At 37.3% G+C, this 14376-nt stretch overlaps 1 protein-coding gene across 1 annotated transcript; it reads left to right on the top strand.

Annotated features, from left to right (window-relative positions):
* Positions 1-1116: 1116 nt before the first annotated feature.
* On the top strand, positions 1117-11105 carry LOC103776992 (probable ubiquitin carboxyl-terminal hydrolase FAF-X; the record flags this gene model as incomplete). Its single annotated transcript, XM_008944525.1, has 7 exons — positions 1117-1345; positions 3034-3254; positions 4228-4316; positions 6742-6898; positions 7322-7534; positions 7972-8067; positions 9520-11105. Coding segments are annotated over 7 exons (1140 nt in total), but the record flags the coding sequence as incomplete, so codon positions are not given.
* Positions 11106-14376: the final 3271 nt, after the last annotated feature.

Below are 14376 nucleotides of genomic sequence, written 5' to 3'. Positions count from 1 at the left end.
GGTCGCTTCAGGCAGGTAGGCAACCTGTGCCCTTCCTCTCCTCTGTAGGAGCCCCCGAGCAGGTTAGCCCCCCCTTCACCTGAACAAAGGCCGAAATGAGTTCCCAGAGCAGTGGAGTGGCTCTCCCGCAGCCTCCTCTCCTTGCAGCCACGGGCTGGGTTCTGTTGGGACCCCAATATTAAGTGTTGTCTTACTAGTGTTAACTGAAGTTTCTTTATGGAGGTAGAGTGTTTAGCAAAAGCCACAATACATCATTCCTGCAGCACCTCAAGTTCCGTGAAAAACATTGTCATCTGACATTTTGAGAAATCAAATAATACATTGTTCACATCAGTGCAAGTGGGAGATAGTTCTACAAAGGATGTAACTACAAAACTATCTAACATAACCAGAAAGATACTAAAAAAGAGCTCTAATAAGATGCAGTCTGGATTCCTTCCTTCTTACAAGAAAGATTGTAGGTAAGGTCCAGTGGTAGTTCAGAATAAGAAAAATCTTGGAAATGCATGAAAAATCATGACTTAACCAAACTGCGAAACAGAATTCCAGACCAGAAGGTACATACTGAATTTTCTGGTAAGTACTTGTGTAGTATGTGCAAGGTATTCTTGCAGCTGAAATAGCTGTATGTTAGAATTTTTTGGTGGGTTGGTTTTTAGGCTTTATCATTCTGTTTTTTCTTAAATTGATTTTGTCAATCTAACTTGCACTTACTGAATCGTATATCACGGTTGGAAATGTCTTAATTTTCTAAATTATGTAGCTAGGATGCAATGGAAAAATGACGAAACATACTGTGGGGAGGATATTCATCCTGCCCTGGGCCTCAGAATAAAGAGGCTCAGTCTTTGTTCAAAAGTCTTACTTGAGGCTTTGCTATTAACTCAGATGATAGTTGACTTTAAGTGCTAATGAGCACTCTTGAGAAATTAGTCCTTTTCAAATCTTCTTCAATGTGATTTATCAGCTGAACATAATTTTCTTATGCATCTTTACTGACTTTATTTTTTTCCCTCAGCATAAACAGTGGTTATAAGACCCAGCAACTGAAAAGTTAGAATCACTTAAAATGCAGTTACTTTTCTTTTAAAAACAAAAAAGTATTGTCGCTGCCAGACAAAAAGATTTTATTATTGTTATTATTATTATCCCTTTGAAGGCGTAGCAGAGAAGACACAACTTCTGAAACTAAATGTTCCTGCAACCTTCATGCTTGTGGCTCTGGATGAAGGTCCAGGCCCTCCAATTAAATACCAGTATGCTGAACTGGGGAAGCTGTACACTGTTGTGTCACAACTGATCCGTTGTTGCAACGTGTCCTCACGGATGCAGTCTTCTATCAATGGTATAGTGAATTTCAAGTTTTCCTTAGATTAATTGTATATGTCAGTAAATGCCTTTTGTGCATATTTAGCTATTATGTGTAAAATGGATGAGCTAGAAAAATGCTTGCCTTTTATCTTCAGCAACTGCTTTTATTTGAAGATGGAAGTCTTTTTGTTGTAAGCAAAACTGATTTGCTGTACTAAAAAGTGCATCACAGGTGTCTGTTCTGTATTTTATACTTCTTGGCTTATTCCTTAAAGATACAGGAAAAAATTGAGAAGTAGTTTGTGGATTACAAAATAGTAATGGTTGTAGAATAGCTTAAGCTCATTTTAAAGAGCTGCATAAATATCTTTTGATTCTGAGTAGGCAATAAAAGAATAGTCTGCTTTCATGTTACCAGTACAAAAGTAATCTGTACAGGAAAAATACTGTAGTAGGCTCTGAAATAGCTAATGCTGCTTATCAATAAAGAGATTTTGCATTGTTGCGGATAGCTTTTGAAAATGGTGTTTGTTCACAGTCAAGATGACAAACAAAAGACAGCACTTTAACTTATAAAAGGCAAAGAATCAGCTAAATATTGGTCAACCACAGTATAAATCGTTAATATCTCCCATGGTTGAATACAGTGCAGTTATTCTTGAGTAATGGTGACAGAATATTGGGCTATGTGGACTTTATAGCCTTTATATGTACACATTCTATTAAGCATATTTTAGGAAACCTAATTAGGAATTTGTAGAGAAGCTATTTAATGGCAAACTCATTACAGCTTGATGTGTCAGGCTATAAAGTCAATAGACTAGAATGTGCTGTAGTAAGATTAATGAACTGAAAATTTTACTGTGCTATTATAAGCTTCAGAACCATTTGGCAATTTTTATTTGGTTTTGTTCCCAGTGCATTATTTGAGGCTTACACTGAAATGATATTTTACCTATGAAAAATAATTGTATATTTGCTATATGTATAATGTTGTACTAAAAAAAATTACTTTGTATGAACATGACTCTTACTACTAATTATTATTATTTGCAGAGTAAAGTTATTTTCACTTCAGCATGTTAAGCTAGAAAAGTTCTCCTTTGGACTTCTGGGCATCTTCAGATAACTCAAAACACTGTTAAATTTGGAAACATGAGGAGCAAATCAACAGTCTTCCCTTGCACAAAGTGAAGCTGGCTAAATAAGATACATAAGTTTTTATTCTTTCAGGAGTGTGTTACTTCTCTCTACACTGTAGAGATTCAGACAAGATTGTTCTGACATAAGTATTCTTCTGAACACTTTCTCATTGCGTAGTAAAAAAATCTAGTGTCCTGAAATGTCATAGATTTGGGCTGTGTTACACAAGCAGTGAAGCAGATAAATTCAGGAGATAAAGAGGATTTTGCTGAGGAAACTTGGTAATTTCTCTTGCATATGAACATGTTTCCAGCTGTTCTGCTTTGATTGTCACTGTGTAATCTTATCTGAAATGGAGAAGTAGCTTTCTCAGGCAGCAAGTGTCAAGCTTTACAATCAGAAAACATAGTTATTTCATACCATAGTATTTTTGATTTTAAATAATTTTAAACTGTTCGGGGGGGGGGTTGGTTTTCTCTCCATCTGTTGTTTTTTGATGAGTTACACCAATTCATATTTCTTTGTCTCTACACTTGAAAGTACTTCAGCACCTTTTAATCTGTAATAACTTCGTTCTAGGTAATCCTCCACTTGCCAACCCTTACGGTGATCCTAATTTATCTCAGCCTATAATGGCACTTCAGCAGAACGTAGCAGACATCTTGTTTGTGAGAACCAGTTATGTGAAGAAAATTATTGAAGATTGCAGCAACTCTGAAGAGACCATCAAGTTGCTTCGTTTCTGCTGTTGGGAGAATCCTCAGTTCTCTTCCACTGTCCTCAGTGAACTTCTTTGGCAGGTAAAGACAAAAAGCTAGGAGAAGGATGGGACTATAATTGTGTATGGTGCCAGATTCTTTATTTATATATAGGAATGTTGTATTAAATACTGAACAGGTGCTTGATAAACTTTCCTTAAGATAGCATCCTCTGTCAGTATTTACACTTTTAGGTTTATACATCATGTTGGATTGCTGTGAGAAGTCCTTTTATGAGATTAGGAAAGCAATTGACCTCTTAGGAGGTAGGAATGCTATGTTAAGGATAGAAAGTAAGTAGACCAAGGTGGTCTCTATGTATTGCAAGAGCGTTTTTTTAAGCTTTTCTGACATTATCCGTAAAAGAGCTTCATACATTGCATGGAAAGTTAGATTTGTAAGATTTGTTTTCACAAATCTGCAGAACATATTTGTCTTCAGTCTCAGGAAAGAGTCTTTGGAACTCTGTTGTTTTTCCTTTGTAATCTCTGTATGGTTAGTAAAATTTTTCTCCTCCAAATTAAATTTTTTACTTCTGTTAGCTCATTTTTATACTCACCCATTTTTTTTCCATGTAAATGTCACATTTGCTTGTCATTTTGTTTTGCACTTGAAAGGATCATAATAAAAATCAGTGATCTTTTGCTAGTTGTATATTTCACGTTTTAGGATAACCTTGGAGAGTACTGTTTAGCAATACTGGTGAAAAGTACTATTTTGTACTTTGACTTTTCTAAAGATATTTTTCAAGGTAGCTTCTTCAGCGTTTCATGCCTGGGGCTTCAGATCAATTGCGGAAACATTTTGTCCTTTACAAAACGTACTATATTAGAAACAAACAAAAGCAACAACCCTCAAAAAAACATGATGCAATCAACTTTTTTTAAAAAAAAAAGTATGTATTGTCTCTTGAAATACCCTTTAAATTATAGTAAACTTCAAATCGCTTACTTTCTTGTATTATACCAGGTAATCTTCAAGGACTGCTTTATGTTCTGTGTTTTTATTTTTTAAGGTTGCCTATTCATATACATATGAGCTTCGACCTTATTTGGATCTGCTTTTGCAAATCCTATTAATTGAGGACTCTTGGCAAACTCACAGGTCAGTATTTACCTGAACTTTTATAATTGAAGACTGTTATATTTTGTACAGTTAATCCTCCCAGTGGTTCTTTCACTAATTCTTTCAAGTTTATTTTAATTATATATTAAAGTACAGGAATTATTTTTTTCCACTTTTATGTCCATTTTTGAGATAAATCTACGATTTTTCACCTTGACCTTCCTTACTATTGGGATATTTGCTACTTAGTGACGATTTCTTCACATACAAAAGAAAGTGCCATTTAGGCTAAACTCATTGGTATTTACTGTCAGGTGCTTAGTTTGGTTCTTAAGAATATCTCATTCAGGATTCAGAGTCCAGTGATAGCCTGCTCTGCTAGGAAGCATGTCATTTGCAGTGATACTAAGACACACATGGAGTGTGAACTTGTGAGGCAAGCATATTTATTATGGAAATCTTCTCTGTGTGCTCCCATTTCAAGATAAATTTAACTTCAATATATTAAATATTCATCCAGCTTCAAACATGATTTTTATATGTCTGCAGAGTAAGGCTTTTGAAAGTTGTTATTTTAAAAAATGCAATTATTGCAGATACTATTTGAGAACATAGTAATTTTTTCAGAGGTCTTATATAGAAATAGTAGTAGGTGAGGTAACACAAAATAAATGCCATCCACATGCTACCTGTCAATGTTTTAAAATGTCACTGTTTCAAAATAGAGGAATATAGGTAGTACTGGAATTACTAAATCTTTTGCAATCATATCTCATGTGACATTTTATTTAAATACTTTGAGAAAGAGCACACTTGCTGTGTACAGTAAGGGTATTGGAGTGAACTGAGGTACTTAACCTGTAGAAGCAGACTGCACTTTTAAGATTTTATCAGTTCCCTAGCCTTGCTTTAGAAGGTACTCTAAGAGAAGATGGTGGTCTGGCTTACCATGCTCCAAAACATGAAGTCTGAGTTAGAGGGATTTCTTCATTTTCTTCAGAGGAATTGCAGCTTAGGTAAAGGACAAGAATACCCTTTGCACACAGGCTTTTCATGTTTACATATATATGTATGTGTAATCCATATATAATGCTGTTTGTTTATATTTTCTTCCTGATAAGCAAACAGTTCCATAAGATGTCTTTAAATCCACAGCACACTGAAGGCTGGGCTTGCTTTAGTAGATGTGAAACAAAATAATATATTTTAGTGTGGAAATAAAGGTGAGAAATGATGGAAGTGGTTGTTTGGGATAGGGCTACATTTGAAGTAGTGGGGTATGAAGGAGTTAGGATGCTGTAGCACAGCTCTCATGATACCTGGAGACGTATGTCACTTCCTGTTCAAGGCTGTGTTCATTGGATTTTTGTTAGGCTTCAGCAGAGCAGTCATCCTTGGATCTCTTGCTGCAACATCTGTCAGTAGCTTGAAGTACTTGTCTTGTCTGTGTCCTGTTCTTGGTTTTGCTGTGGTAATCACACAGTTTTAATGATCTTTGTCTTTTTCAAAAGCAAACAAAAATACAACATAAAAAGAAACATCATCTGATCTTAGTGTGCATCCTTTGGTGCTTTTTGTATTCCTGTACTGTGAGATGGCTGCTGCTGTTCTTTAGCATCAGACCTGCTCTCAAACTTCTCTTAATGTGATTAGCTCAAGTGCCAAGTTTGGGATAATAAGTGTTACAAGCACCATTAAGTTAAACCAGCTGGAGTAAAGCTCATCATCACTTTACAGATGCAGCCTAGGTTGCCGGCTGCCTGCAGTCTTACTTGCCAGGGCTATGAGGAAAGAGGGCAATTACTTCTATGATGAGTATAGCTCTTAGAGATGTTAGTGTAGGTTCTGTGCCCTCCTCTGACTTTCTTTTTCAAAGCCAAAAGTATGTCAATTCTCAGTTCTCACACAGTTTCAGGGTGGAAATTGATTCCTCTACTCCTTATTCAAGAGAAGGCACAGAAAGTGGGCTTAGTTCCAGGGAATGTCCAATTCCCTTATGCTCATGCACAAATATGTACCATTCATTCCTCTTTGGAGGAATTCCATCTAAAAGAGTATCTTTGAGAAGCATAACTGTAACCTAAGTAAGTGTTCTGTTCCAATTCTGTAACGACTTACTGGGTTGACAGGTCTATTTTATAAATGCAGTTGATTTTAAAAATAAGTAATAAAAATTAACCAGTTAAAGTTGAGTGCTGTGATTAGAGTTAATCATACTTACATGTTTTATACGTCTCATTCAGAGAGTTTAAATATTGCCAAATGTGCTAAAATTGTGATGTATGTGATGTGTCAAGTTGTTTTTTTTTAAAATCGGAAAACTAACCCTCTTTAGTAGAGCCAGAAGTCAGAATATGAGCTATCTCAGTTGCATTGTAAGTGAAGCCTTGATTCAAATACTAAAACTCTTTAACAGTTGAAGTTTGGGGTGTGTTTGGTTTGGTTTTGTTCTATTTTTTTGTAGGATTCACAATGCACTTAAGGGAATCCCGGATGACAGGGATGGACTGTTTGACACCATTCAGCGCTCTAAGAATCATTATCAGAAAAGAGCTTACCAGTGTATAAAGTGCATGGTAGCGCTCTTCAGCAACTGTCCTGTAGCCTACCAGATCCTTCAGGTGATACCTTTCATTCTGTTTCTTGCTGCCTTTTTTTCCAGTTCTGTGTGTTAAAAAGCACACAAACAAAAACCACCACCACAAAAAAAAATTAACCATCATTATTCAGTTTTCATCACCTTGATGAAAGTACAAATTCAAGTACAACTCATTTGAACGGTCTTTTATCAGATTCTCAGTACATGGAACTGAAAGTAATTTGGTTAAACTTCCATGCGTGATTTCATGATGCAGCTGCAAATCTGCAGGCTTCATTTCACATTTTACATTTTCTTTGTGCAAAAAAGGATATTTCAGGGAATCTTCTAAACAGCAGCATATGTGTTGGTGGTCTGTTCTCTGATATCTAATGTACAGGAAGGGAAAACTACTATTTTGAGGAATAGACAAAATAATTCTGAATTGTTAATTTTCCATCTGCAGAGCAATGGCGATTTGAAGAGAAAATGGACCTGGGCAGTAGAGTGGCTTGGAGATGAGCTTGAGCGTAGACCATACACTGGCAATCCACAGTACACCTACAATAATTGGTCTCCACCAATACAGAGCAATGAAACATCCAATGGCTACTTCCTAGAGAGGTCGCACAGTGCTAGAATGACTCTTGCAAAAGCTTGTGAACTCTGCCCGGAAGAGGTAAAGAACTGATTTGATTTCAAGTGAAAAATGTAAATGTTTCTGCAAAATAATTAACCTGGGCAGCAGTTTCTGGTCATTGTAGAGGTATCACACTTTATAAACAAGCATTTCTGGTTTTGTTGGTTTCTGTTACCTACTCCTGTGCGTTTTTTACACTATTGTTTCTGTTCCTGTAGATGTCTATCACCTAACGAATTAACAGTATATAATTGACCTTGACCATTTAAACAAGATTATCAGTGGGCCTGTTATTTAAAAAACACATTGATATTGCAAATTTTTATATAATATAATACAAACTCTGAGTGACATGGTGGCATGGAATTTTCCTCCAAGCATATCTGAAACAATCACTTGCATGTAGGATTGGTCCTGGACAGAGTAATCATCATATGTTTTACCTAAGTAAATCAAATGTGTTTTTCAAACTTAAGGAACCAGATGATCCTGATGCCCCAGATGAACATGAGTCTTCTCCACCTGAAGACGCCCCGCTGTATCCCCATTCACCTGGTTCCCAGTATCAACAGGTAAAAGCTCGGAGTTGAACCATTTATTCAGAGTTCCAGCTTAGCTTTTTCAGTAGTTATGGTAACATAAATTATAGGCATTTATCCAGAAGTATGTTATAGTCAAATATTACACTTGGAAGAAATAAAGATAAAGGTACAGCTCTATTTTGCCAGGAACAGTTTCACCATCAGGTGAGAATTTTAATGTTACCAGATCAGGGACTAATCATCCATTGAAAGAGCACATGGACAGATGTTGTCACGGTGTAGTGCATACTGAATTTGATTCTGTTGTATTTGCTGACATGTGGTAGTATTTTGTGAGTTGCTTTCTTGTTTTTAAAGACAAAAATCAAGCCTCAGGGCCTGAATTGCAGTTTGTGTAATTGGAACGCTTTCAGAAAAATGCAGATGGCTTTGTTACATACAGCTTGTGCTTTGAACAGCAATCCCTAGATGTTAAGTACATAAAAAATCTAGATCTGTTTTTGTGTTAAATGGCTGCTTTGTTAATGTCTTCCAGTGGAAAGCCAGATCTGAAAGAAATCATAACCAGTTTTTTTTTCTGAATTGGCTAAATGAGTAATTCCCTCACTTAGTTGCCATTTTTTGTTCCAGTTCATTTTATATACTCCAAATCTGCTAATTTAATTTCCTTTCCTGCCCAAACCTGTTTTCCCTCCATCTTGCTTTCCTTACTTGGTGTTCTCAGCAGAGCAGTTGGTAAGTTATGAAGATTTTCCCACTCCTTTCTGAGCTCCTGAGTTCAGACACATACTGTAACCTCACCATTACCTGTGTGATGTGCACACTTTCTTGCAAGAGATGGCATTTCTCACTAACACACACAGTTTCCCTCTTCCTGGTTTCTCCACAGTTGGTTAAACTGCAAAACAGTAGATGGATGAGATACTTTAATTTGCCAGATGTGTGTATGAGTTTTTAAACTGGGGCAGAGCACCTGTAGAAAACTACTGGTCTAGATTTCATTCAGTTCTGTAACAGGAGGGTTTTGCCTTTTAAAAATTGAAGTATGCTGCACAAATTTAGATTCGCTTTTTCCATTGTCTTAGGAAAAAAGGTCAAGCTGGTAGAATGTGTTGGTAAAACGTGCACTGTTCAGTGTCTGCAGCACATAGACAGCCTCTTCTTGTCTCCATTTTTTCCTTTCTTGACGCTTCTGCTTTGCATGTAACCATTATTTGGTAGGTTACTATTTTAACTACTCATTTTATCTCTGCAAGTTGAAAGTTTGCTTGCCTTCTGTGTAAATCCAAAAGGTAAGTGGAGGGTGCAGCGCAGAGGAATGAGGACTCTTTGATGTGTGTCATATAGACACTCCGACACAGGCAGGCCGCTGTGCTTGAGGGAACTTCTCGATAGCCGGAACGTAAAGGGGGAAAGAATTAACTAGTCAGGAAGCGGCCCGCAAGTTTCATGTCCCTTCAGAATGTCTGTGCTTTCTTGCAGAATAACCACGTGCATGGACAGCCGTACACAGGCCCGGCAGCGCATCATATGAACAACCCTCAGCGAACTGGCCAGCGAGCACAAGAGAATTACGAAGGCAGTGAAGAAGTTTCCCCACCTCAGACAAAAGATTAGTGAAATGCACATAATCAATTAACTTGCTCCATCAAGACTGTGCACCCAGGCCTTACAGTCCAACCTTTCTCTGTGTCTGGCTAATATTTAAAACTAGAAAAACAATTCCTAATCAACATGGAGTGGAGAGTCTATTCACTGTCTTATCTGCAGAAAATTGCTGTCAATATATAACCCGCCTGCAGTGGAAAGTGTATAGTGTTTTGTAATAAATGGCCTGATGCTAATGTGTAAATGGCAAAGGTGTATATAGTATATTAATGTTTGACTGTTAATTCTTGAGCAAGAAACATTTTTTTTGTCTTGATGAGACTCACAGATCTACAAAAACAAAATAATAATTTCTTGATATATCTGCTGCGCTCTGCAACCAGTGTTGCCTGCCTCATGGCAGTCGGATCAACCTTTACAAGAAAGCCTATCCATGTCAACCACAAAAATAGTTTCATGTTAATTCTTTGCCACTGGAGTCGATTTTACTATGAGCAACGTAATGGCTGGTAACCTTTTAATTATTTGGTTGATGTGGAAAATTGGTGATGTAACATTGTTTCTAGATCTTTTTTCATTGCCTTTTTCATTCTGGTATTAGGTTAATCACTTTGAAGCTATAGTTATGCTGTAACATTTAGCATGGCTTCACACCAAGTTAGTGTAGCCAATGAGAGGGGGAAAAAAAAAGTGACAGCAGTTGTCCCAATGTGACAACTGTAGTGTTCAGAACTTTTTCTTCTTACACCTAGACTAAAAAATGGGGAGGGAAAATGTGACAAGTGGTTTTCAATTTCACATATGTTCCTCACATCTGATGTTTGGCAATTCTGTCTCTGGGTGGGATAAAGAACACTTAGTTTTCAGTAATAAGAATTTAAAAGATTTAAAACAAATATGCAAAAATTTGTTATGCCAGGATGCCTGGAGCATAATAGACTGTATTTGGTGTGCTTGTTTTGTTTCTTTGGTAGAGCTTGTTAGATAAACTTCTAACACTTTCCTTCTACTGCATCCCAGTGAAGTGGAAGTCAACAAAATCACACAGTACTTGTGAGTGCCACTGCACCAAGTTAACTTCTTGCTGGTTTTCTGCTCGTTCACAGTTCTACTTGAAAGCGAGAATTGTCTTTTAGCTCTTTATCCATTATACAGGAAATCTTAACATTAGAAGCAGGGTTTAATTATAAAAGAAACTACTGGTTAGTCAAATACAATTCTGAGGTATCTCTATTCCAGAATAAACATTTGTTTAAAGACTTCAAGAAACGCATCAGTAAATACTGTATTTAAATGAAAATTGGTAACTTGAATGTGTGTAATTTTTTTGGAACCTGTCTAAAAACCAAATACCCCTGCAAAACAGATACAGCCCACCCTATACTATTTAAATATTTTGCTGTTTTATTTTATAGAAATTATTTTGCTGAATTCACAAATAGAATTTGATTTAAGAAGAATGTTTTGTCCTGTGGTGTGTTGTTTTTTAAGGTTTTTTGTTTGGTTGGTTTTTTTGGTTTTTTTTTGGTTTTTTAACAAACTGCACAGAAAGGTAAATTCTGTGCAGTGGCACTATGCTGAATTCTGGAGCAGTCACACAGATTCTGTGCACAAAAAAATTTGGCCCTTAAGAATAAAATAATCAGGACTATTACACTGTAAAAGTTTCTTAATGTGATTTATCTTGTACTTTTTGTATGTTTTTATATATACCTGTATATTTAATGAGCACAAGCTTGATGGTGTTTTTTACAAATGAGTCGATAAGAAACAAAGCTGCTTATCAGATTAAAGGTCTGTAGTTTTGAAATTAACAAAGGAAAATTCGGTCGTAAGTGCATTCTTATGCATTTAGTATAATAAGGAAGAGGCATAGAAGATTTTTGAATATGCTGTGTAGCGATGATAATTTTTATGCTTCCATGTTTTCCCTAGTGTTCACGTTAATTCTGGGTTTTTTTCATTGTTTTTTAGTAACACCATTTTACCTGGACTTAGTGTATTTGGATAGAGTGTTCCTGTTTCTGTTCGGGAATGCTTGCTTAAGTTTTTAACTCAAAAATTGTACCCTGAGTCCTCAAATTGGAATAGTCCGTCTTTATTTGGACCAGCAATTGTTAAACGAGCTATCTCAGAGGTGACGATTATGTATTTTTTTACTACAAAGGTAAAATGTATAATGTGCTAGTTCAGCCTTGCCAACTGTATTTGCTGTTAATAGTGCAATGATGGTAGAGATGTGTCAAACCTATGACACTTCAAGGCTGTGACTCTCTTCAGTGATACACACCCCTGTCCTGGGATTGAGTGACTGCAGTGGCCGTTGTTTTTCGGGCAGCAAATTGAGGATACTGTGTGTCTTTGTGACTCTGAAGAAGGGTAGCCTGTATTGTTTGTTGCAGCTGCTGCTTTTAAACAGATATAGCTACAGTAAAAGGTGCAATGTGCTCTTCACTCTGGTCAAAATGGTTTTGAATTGTACTCTAACAAATATTGTACAAGCAAAAAGTTTCATATGCATGTTACTGTCACAGCATTTTGGCAGTGGTCATTTTCAGGCGATACACCAGTACCTCATTGTTGATGGCACACTTTAAAATAGTAGTCCTCAAAGTGCCTAAAGATTTAATTCCCCCATCATGAATTTCAGTCCTGTTTTCTGTTCAAAACAGTTACTAGGGAATCTCTGGTCTTCCATAAAATGAGCCAATAAATAGTAAAGCAATTACTCATGTTCCTCACAGTGTAACATCAAATACATAGGAATTGGACATTCATAGGTGAAGTTATGTGGTGGCTAGTGTGTAGTTTGGCCTGGGGGGAAACCCGTAATCTTACTCTGCAGAATTTCTCCCTCTTGTACATTTGGAGACATAGATATAAAAGGAATTCAGTTACTGTTTGTGTACCAGTAAATGTACCAAGTTTTGGTCACAGAGTTGGTCATCTGCACCTGCGTTACCCACTGGCAACAGTGAGACTGCACAGGATTCAGTCAAAGCTTATTTGCTGTGCAGAACCTGATTTTGTGGTGGTGCACAAGCAGAAAAGGACTTTGCTTGATGTGGAATTTTTCAGATTGTTTTCCCTGCGAACTACCAGCTCTGAAAATTTAAAGTCTCTATTTTTAAAGCAACTGTATCTTGCTGAAATTGAGCCAGAAGAGAAATGAAGCTCCACAGTGACATTTCATAATTTTTTTTTTCAAAGTGAAACTTTACCTTAGACTACATGAGAAATTTGTGTTACAGTAATTGCTCTTATGCCTTCTCAGCTACTTTGTTGTGCCTAGCTTGTGTTTCAGCATATGTGTCATGAAAAAGCACTCACGGTTCCAAAACTTTATACATGTTTCCTAAGTTCCAGGAGAGAATGAGATCAGCCATTCTGCCAAAGCTAAGATGGGCAAAAATTGGCTGCTGTAGCAATTTACTTCATTTTTGGTTTCAATAAATTTTGTCTACCTCCAAGTCTTTTGCCAGAATTGAATAGGGTGATAAACTACGTCAAGGCAAAGCAGCGCAACATTTTTGTTGGCACACGTTTTCGTTTCTAGGCATTGCAGTGAGGCTTTCAGTGCAGTGAATTTAACTTCAGATGACAGTTAAGCACTACCTATGTAGATGAGAGGAAGCAATGGCATGTTAGGAAATTTGCAGGGTAGCCAATTAGAAGTTGAAGTATCTTAGTTAAACATTGTTAGTCCACACTTGCAAATCCACATTGAAAGCGAATTCACCCCTGCGGTGAGGAACAGATGCCTTCATTTTTGGGAACGTGAGATACTGATGCCAACCTCATGGTTCTTAAGACAGGTGTGAGAGTTTCCTGTTTTGGGACCCTGCTCCAGCACAGTGTGATCAGGACAACAGTCATTTTGGCTCCCCATCTTCTTGCCTCCTGTGCTCTCCATCATACTTATAGCACTTTTCTCAGAGCCCTGAGGTCCTTGCTATAAAGTCTAAACCTGCTTTCTTTCTCAAGCAAGACAAAAGAAGCTTTCTGGGGAGAAGTAGGAACCAGCTTATAAATGCTGCACCAGGGGAACTACAATAAAGGGAAAGTAAGATGAAAGAAATGCAGTTACATCCTCCTGTATGATTTCTGTTCCTTGTGCAAGTGGTCTTATGAGGAAGATGACAGCAAACAGCTCTTTAAAACTTAGCACATTTTCTTTCTGGCTTGCTGCTAAAATCAGTCTACACTAGTGCAGTGAAGCTAGATCACTGTGCAGCAGCAGCACAGAATCTTAGAATCACTATGGCTGGAAAGGACCTCTAGAATCATCAAGTCCAACCTTCATCCCAACATTTCCCTAACCACTAGACCATAGCCTCAAGTGCCACATCCACTTGTTATTTTAACCCCTCCAGGGATGATGACTCCACCACCTCCCTGGGCAGCCCATTCCAGTGCCTAACCACTCTCTCAGTGAAGAAATTCTTCCTAATACCCAATTGAAACTTCCCATGGTGCAACTTGAGGCCATTTCTCCTCGTCCTATCATCAGTAATTTGGGAGAACAGACCAACACCAGGCTCACTACAACCTCCTTTTAGGTAGTTGTAACATGCTCCATGTATGGCCTCCACACTGTTCCAGGTTGTTCCTTATCCCTGCCAGGCTCTGGGGATTGTAACTGATGCTGAGCCTTGCCCTCCCTTACAGCCTTGACCGCTTTGCTGCACTAGAGGATTTTTAACCCAACCTGGACACTCTAATTTCTTAAGG

This window comes from Merops nubicus, unplaced genomic scaffold (assembly GCF_000691845.1).
Source record: "Merops nubicus isolate BGI_N331 unplaced genomic scaffold, ASM69184v1 scaffold36197, whole genome shotgun sequence".
In the NCBI taxonomy this organism is placed as follows: domain Eukaryota; kingdom Metazoa; phylum Chordata; class Aves; order Coraciiformes; family Meropidae; genus Merops; species Merops nubicus.
Note: the sequence above shows the minus strand (reverse complement) of the source record. Positions and strands in the feature narration are given on the sequence as shown.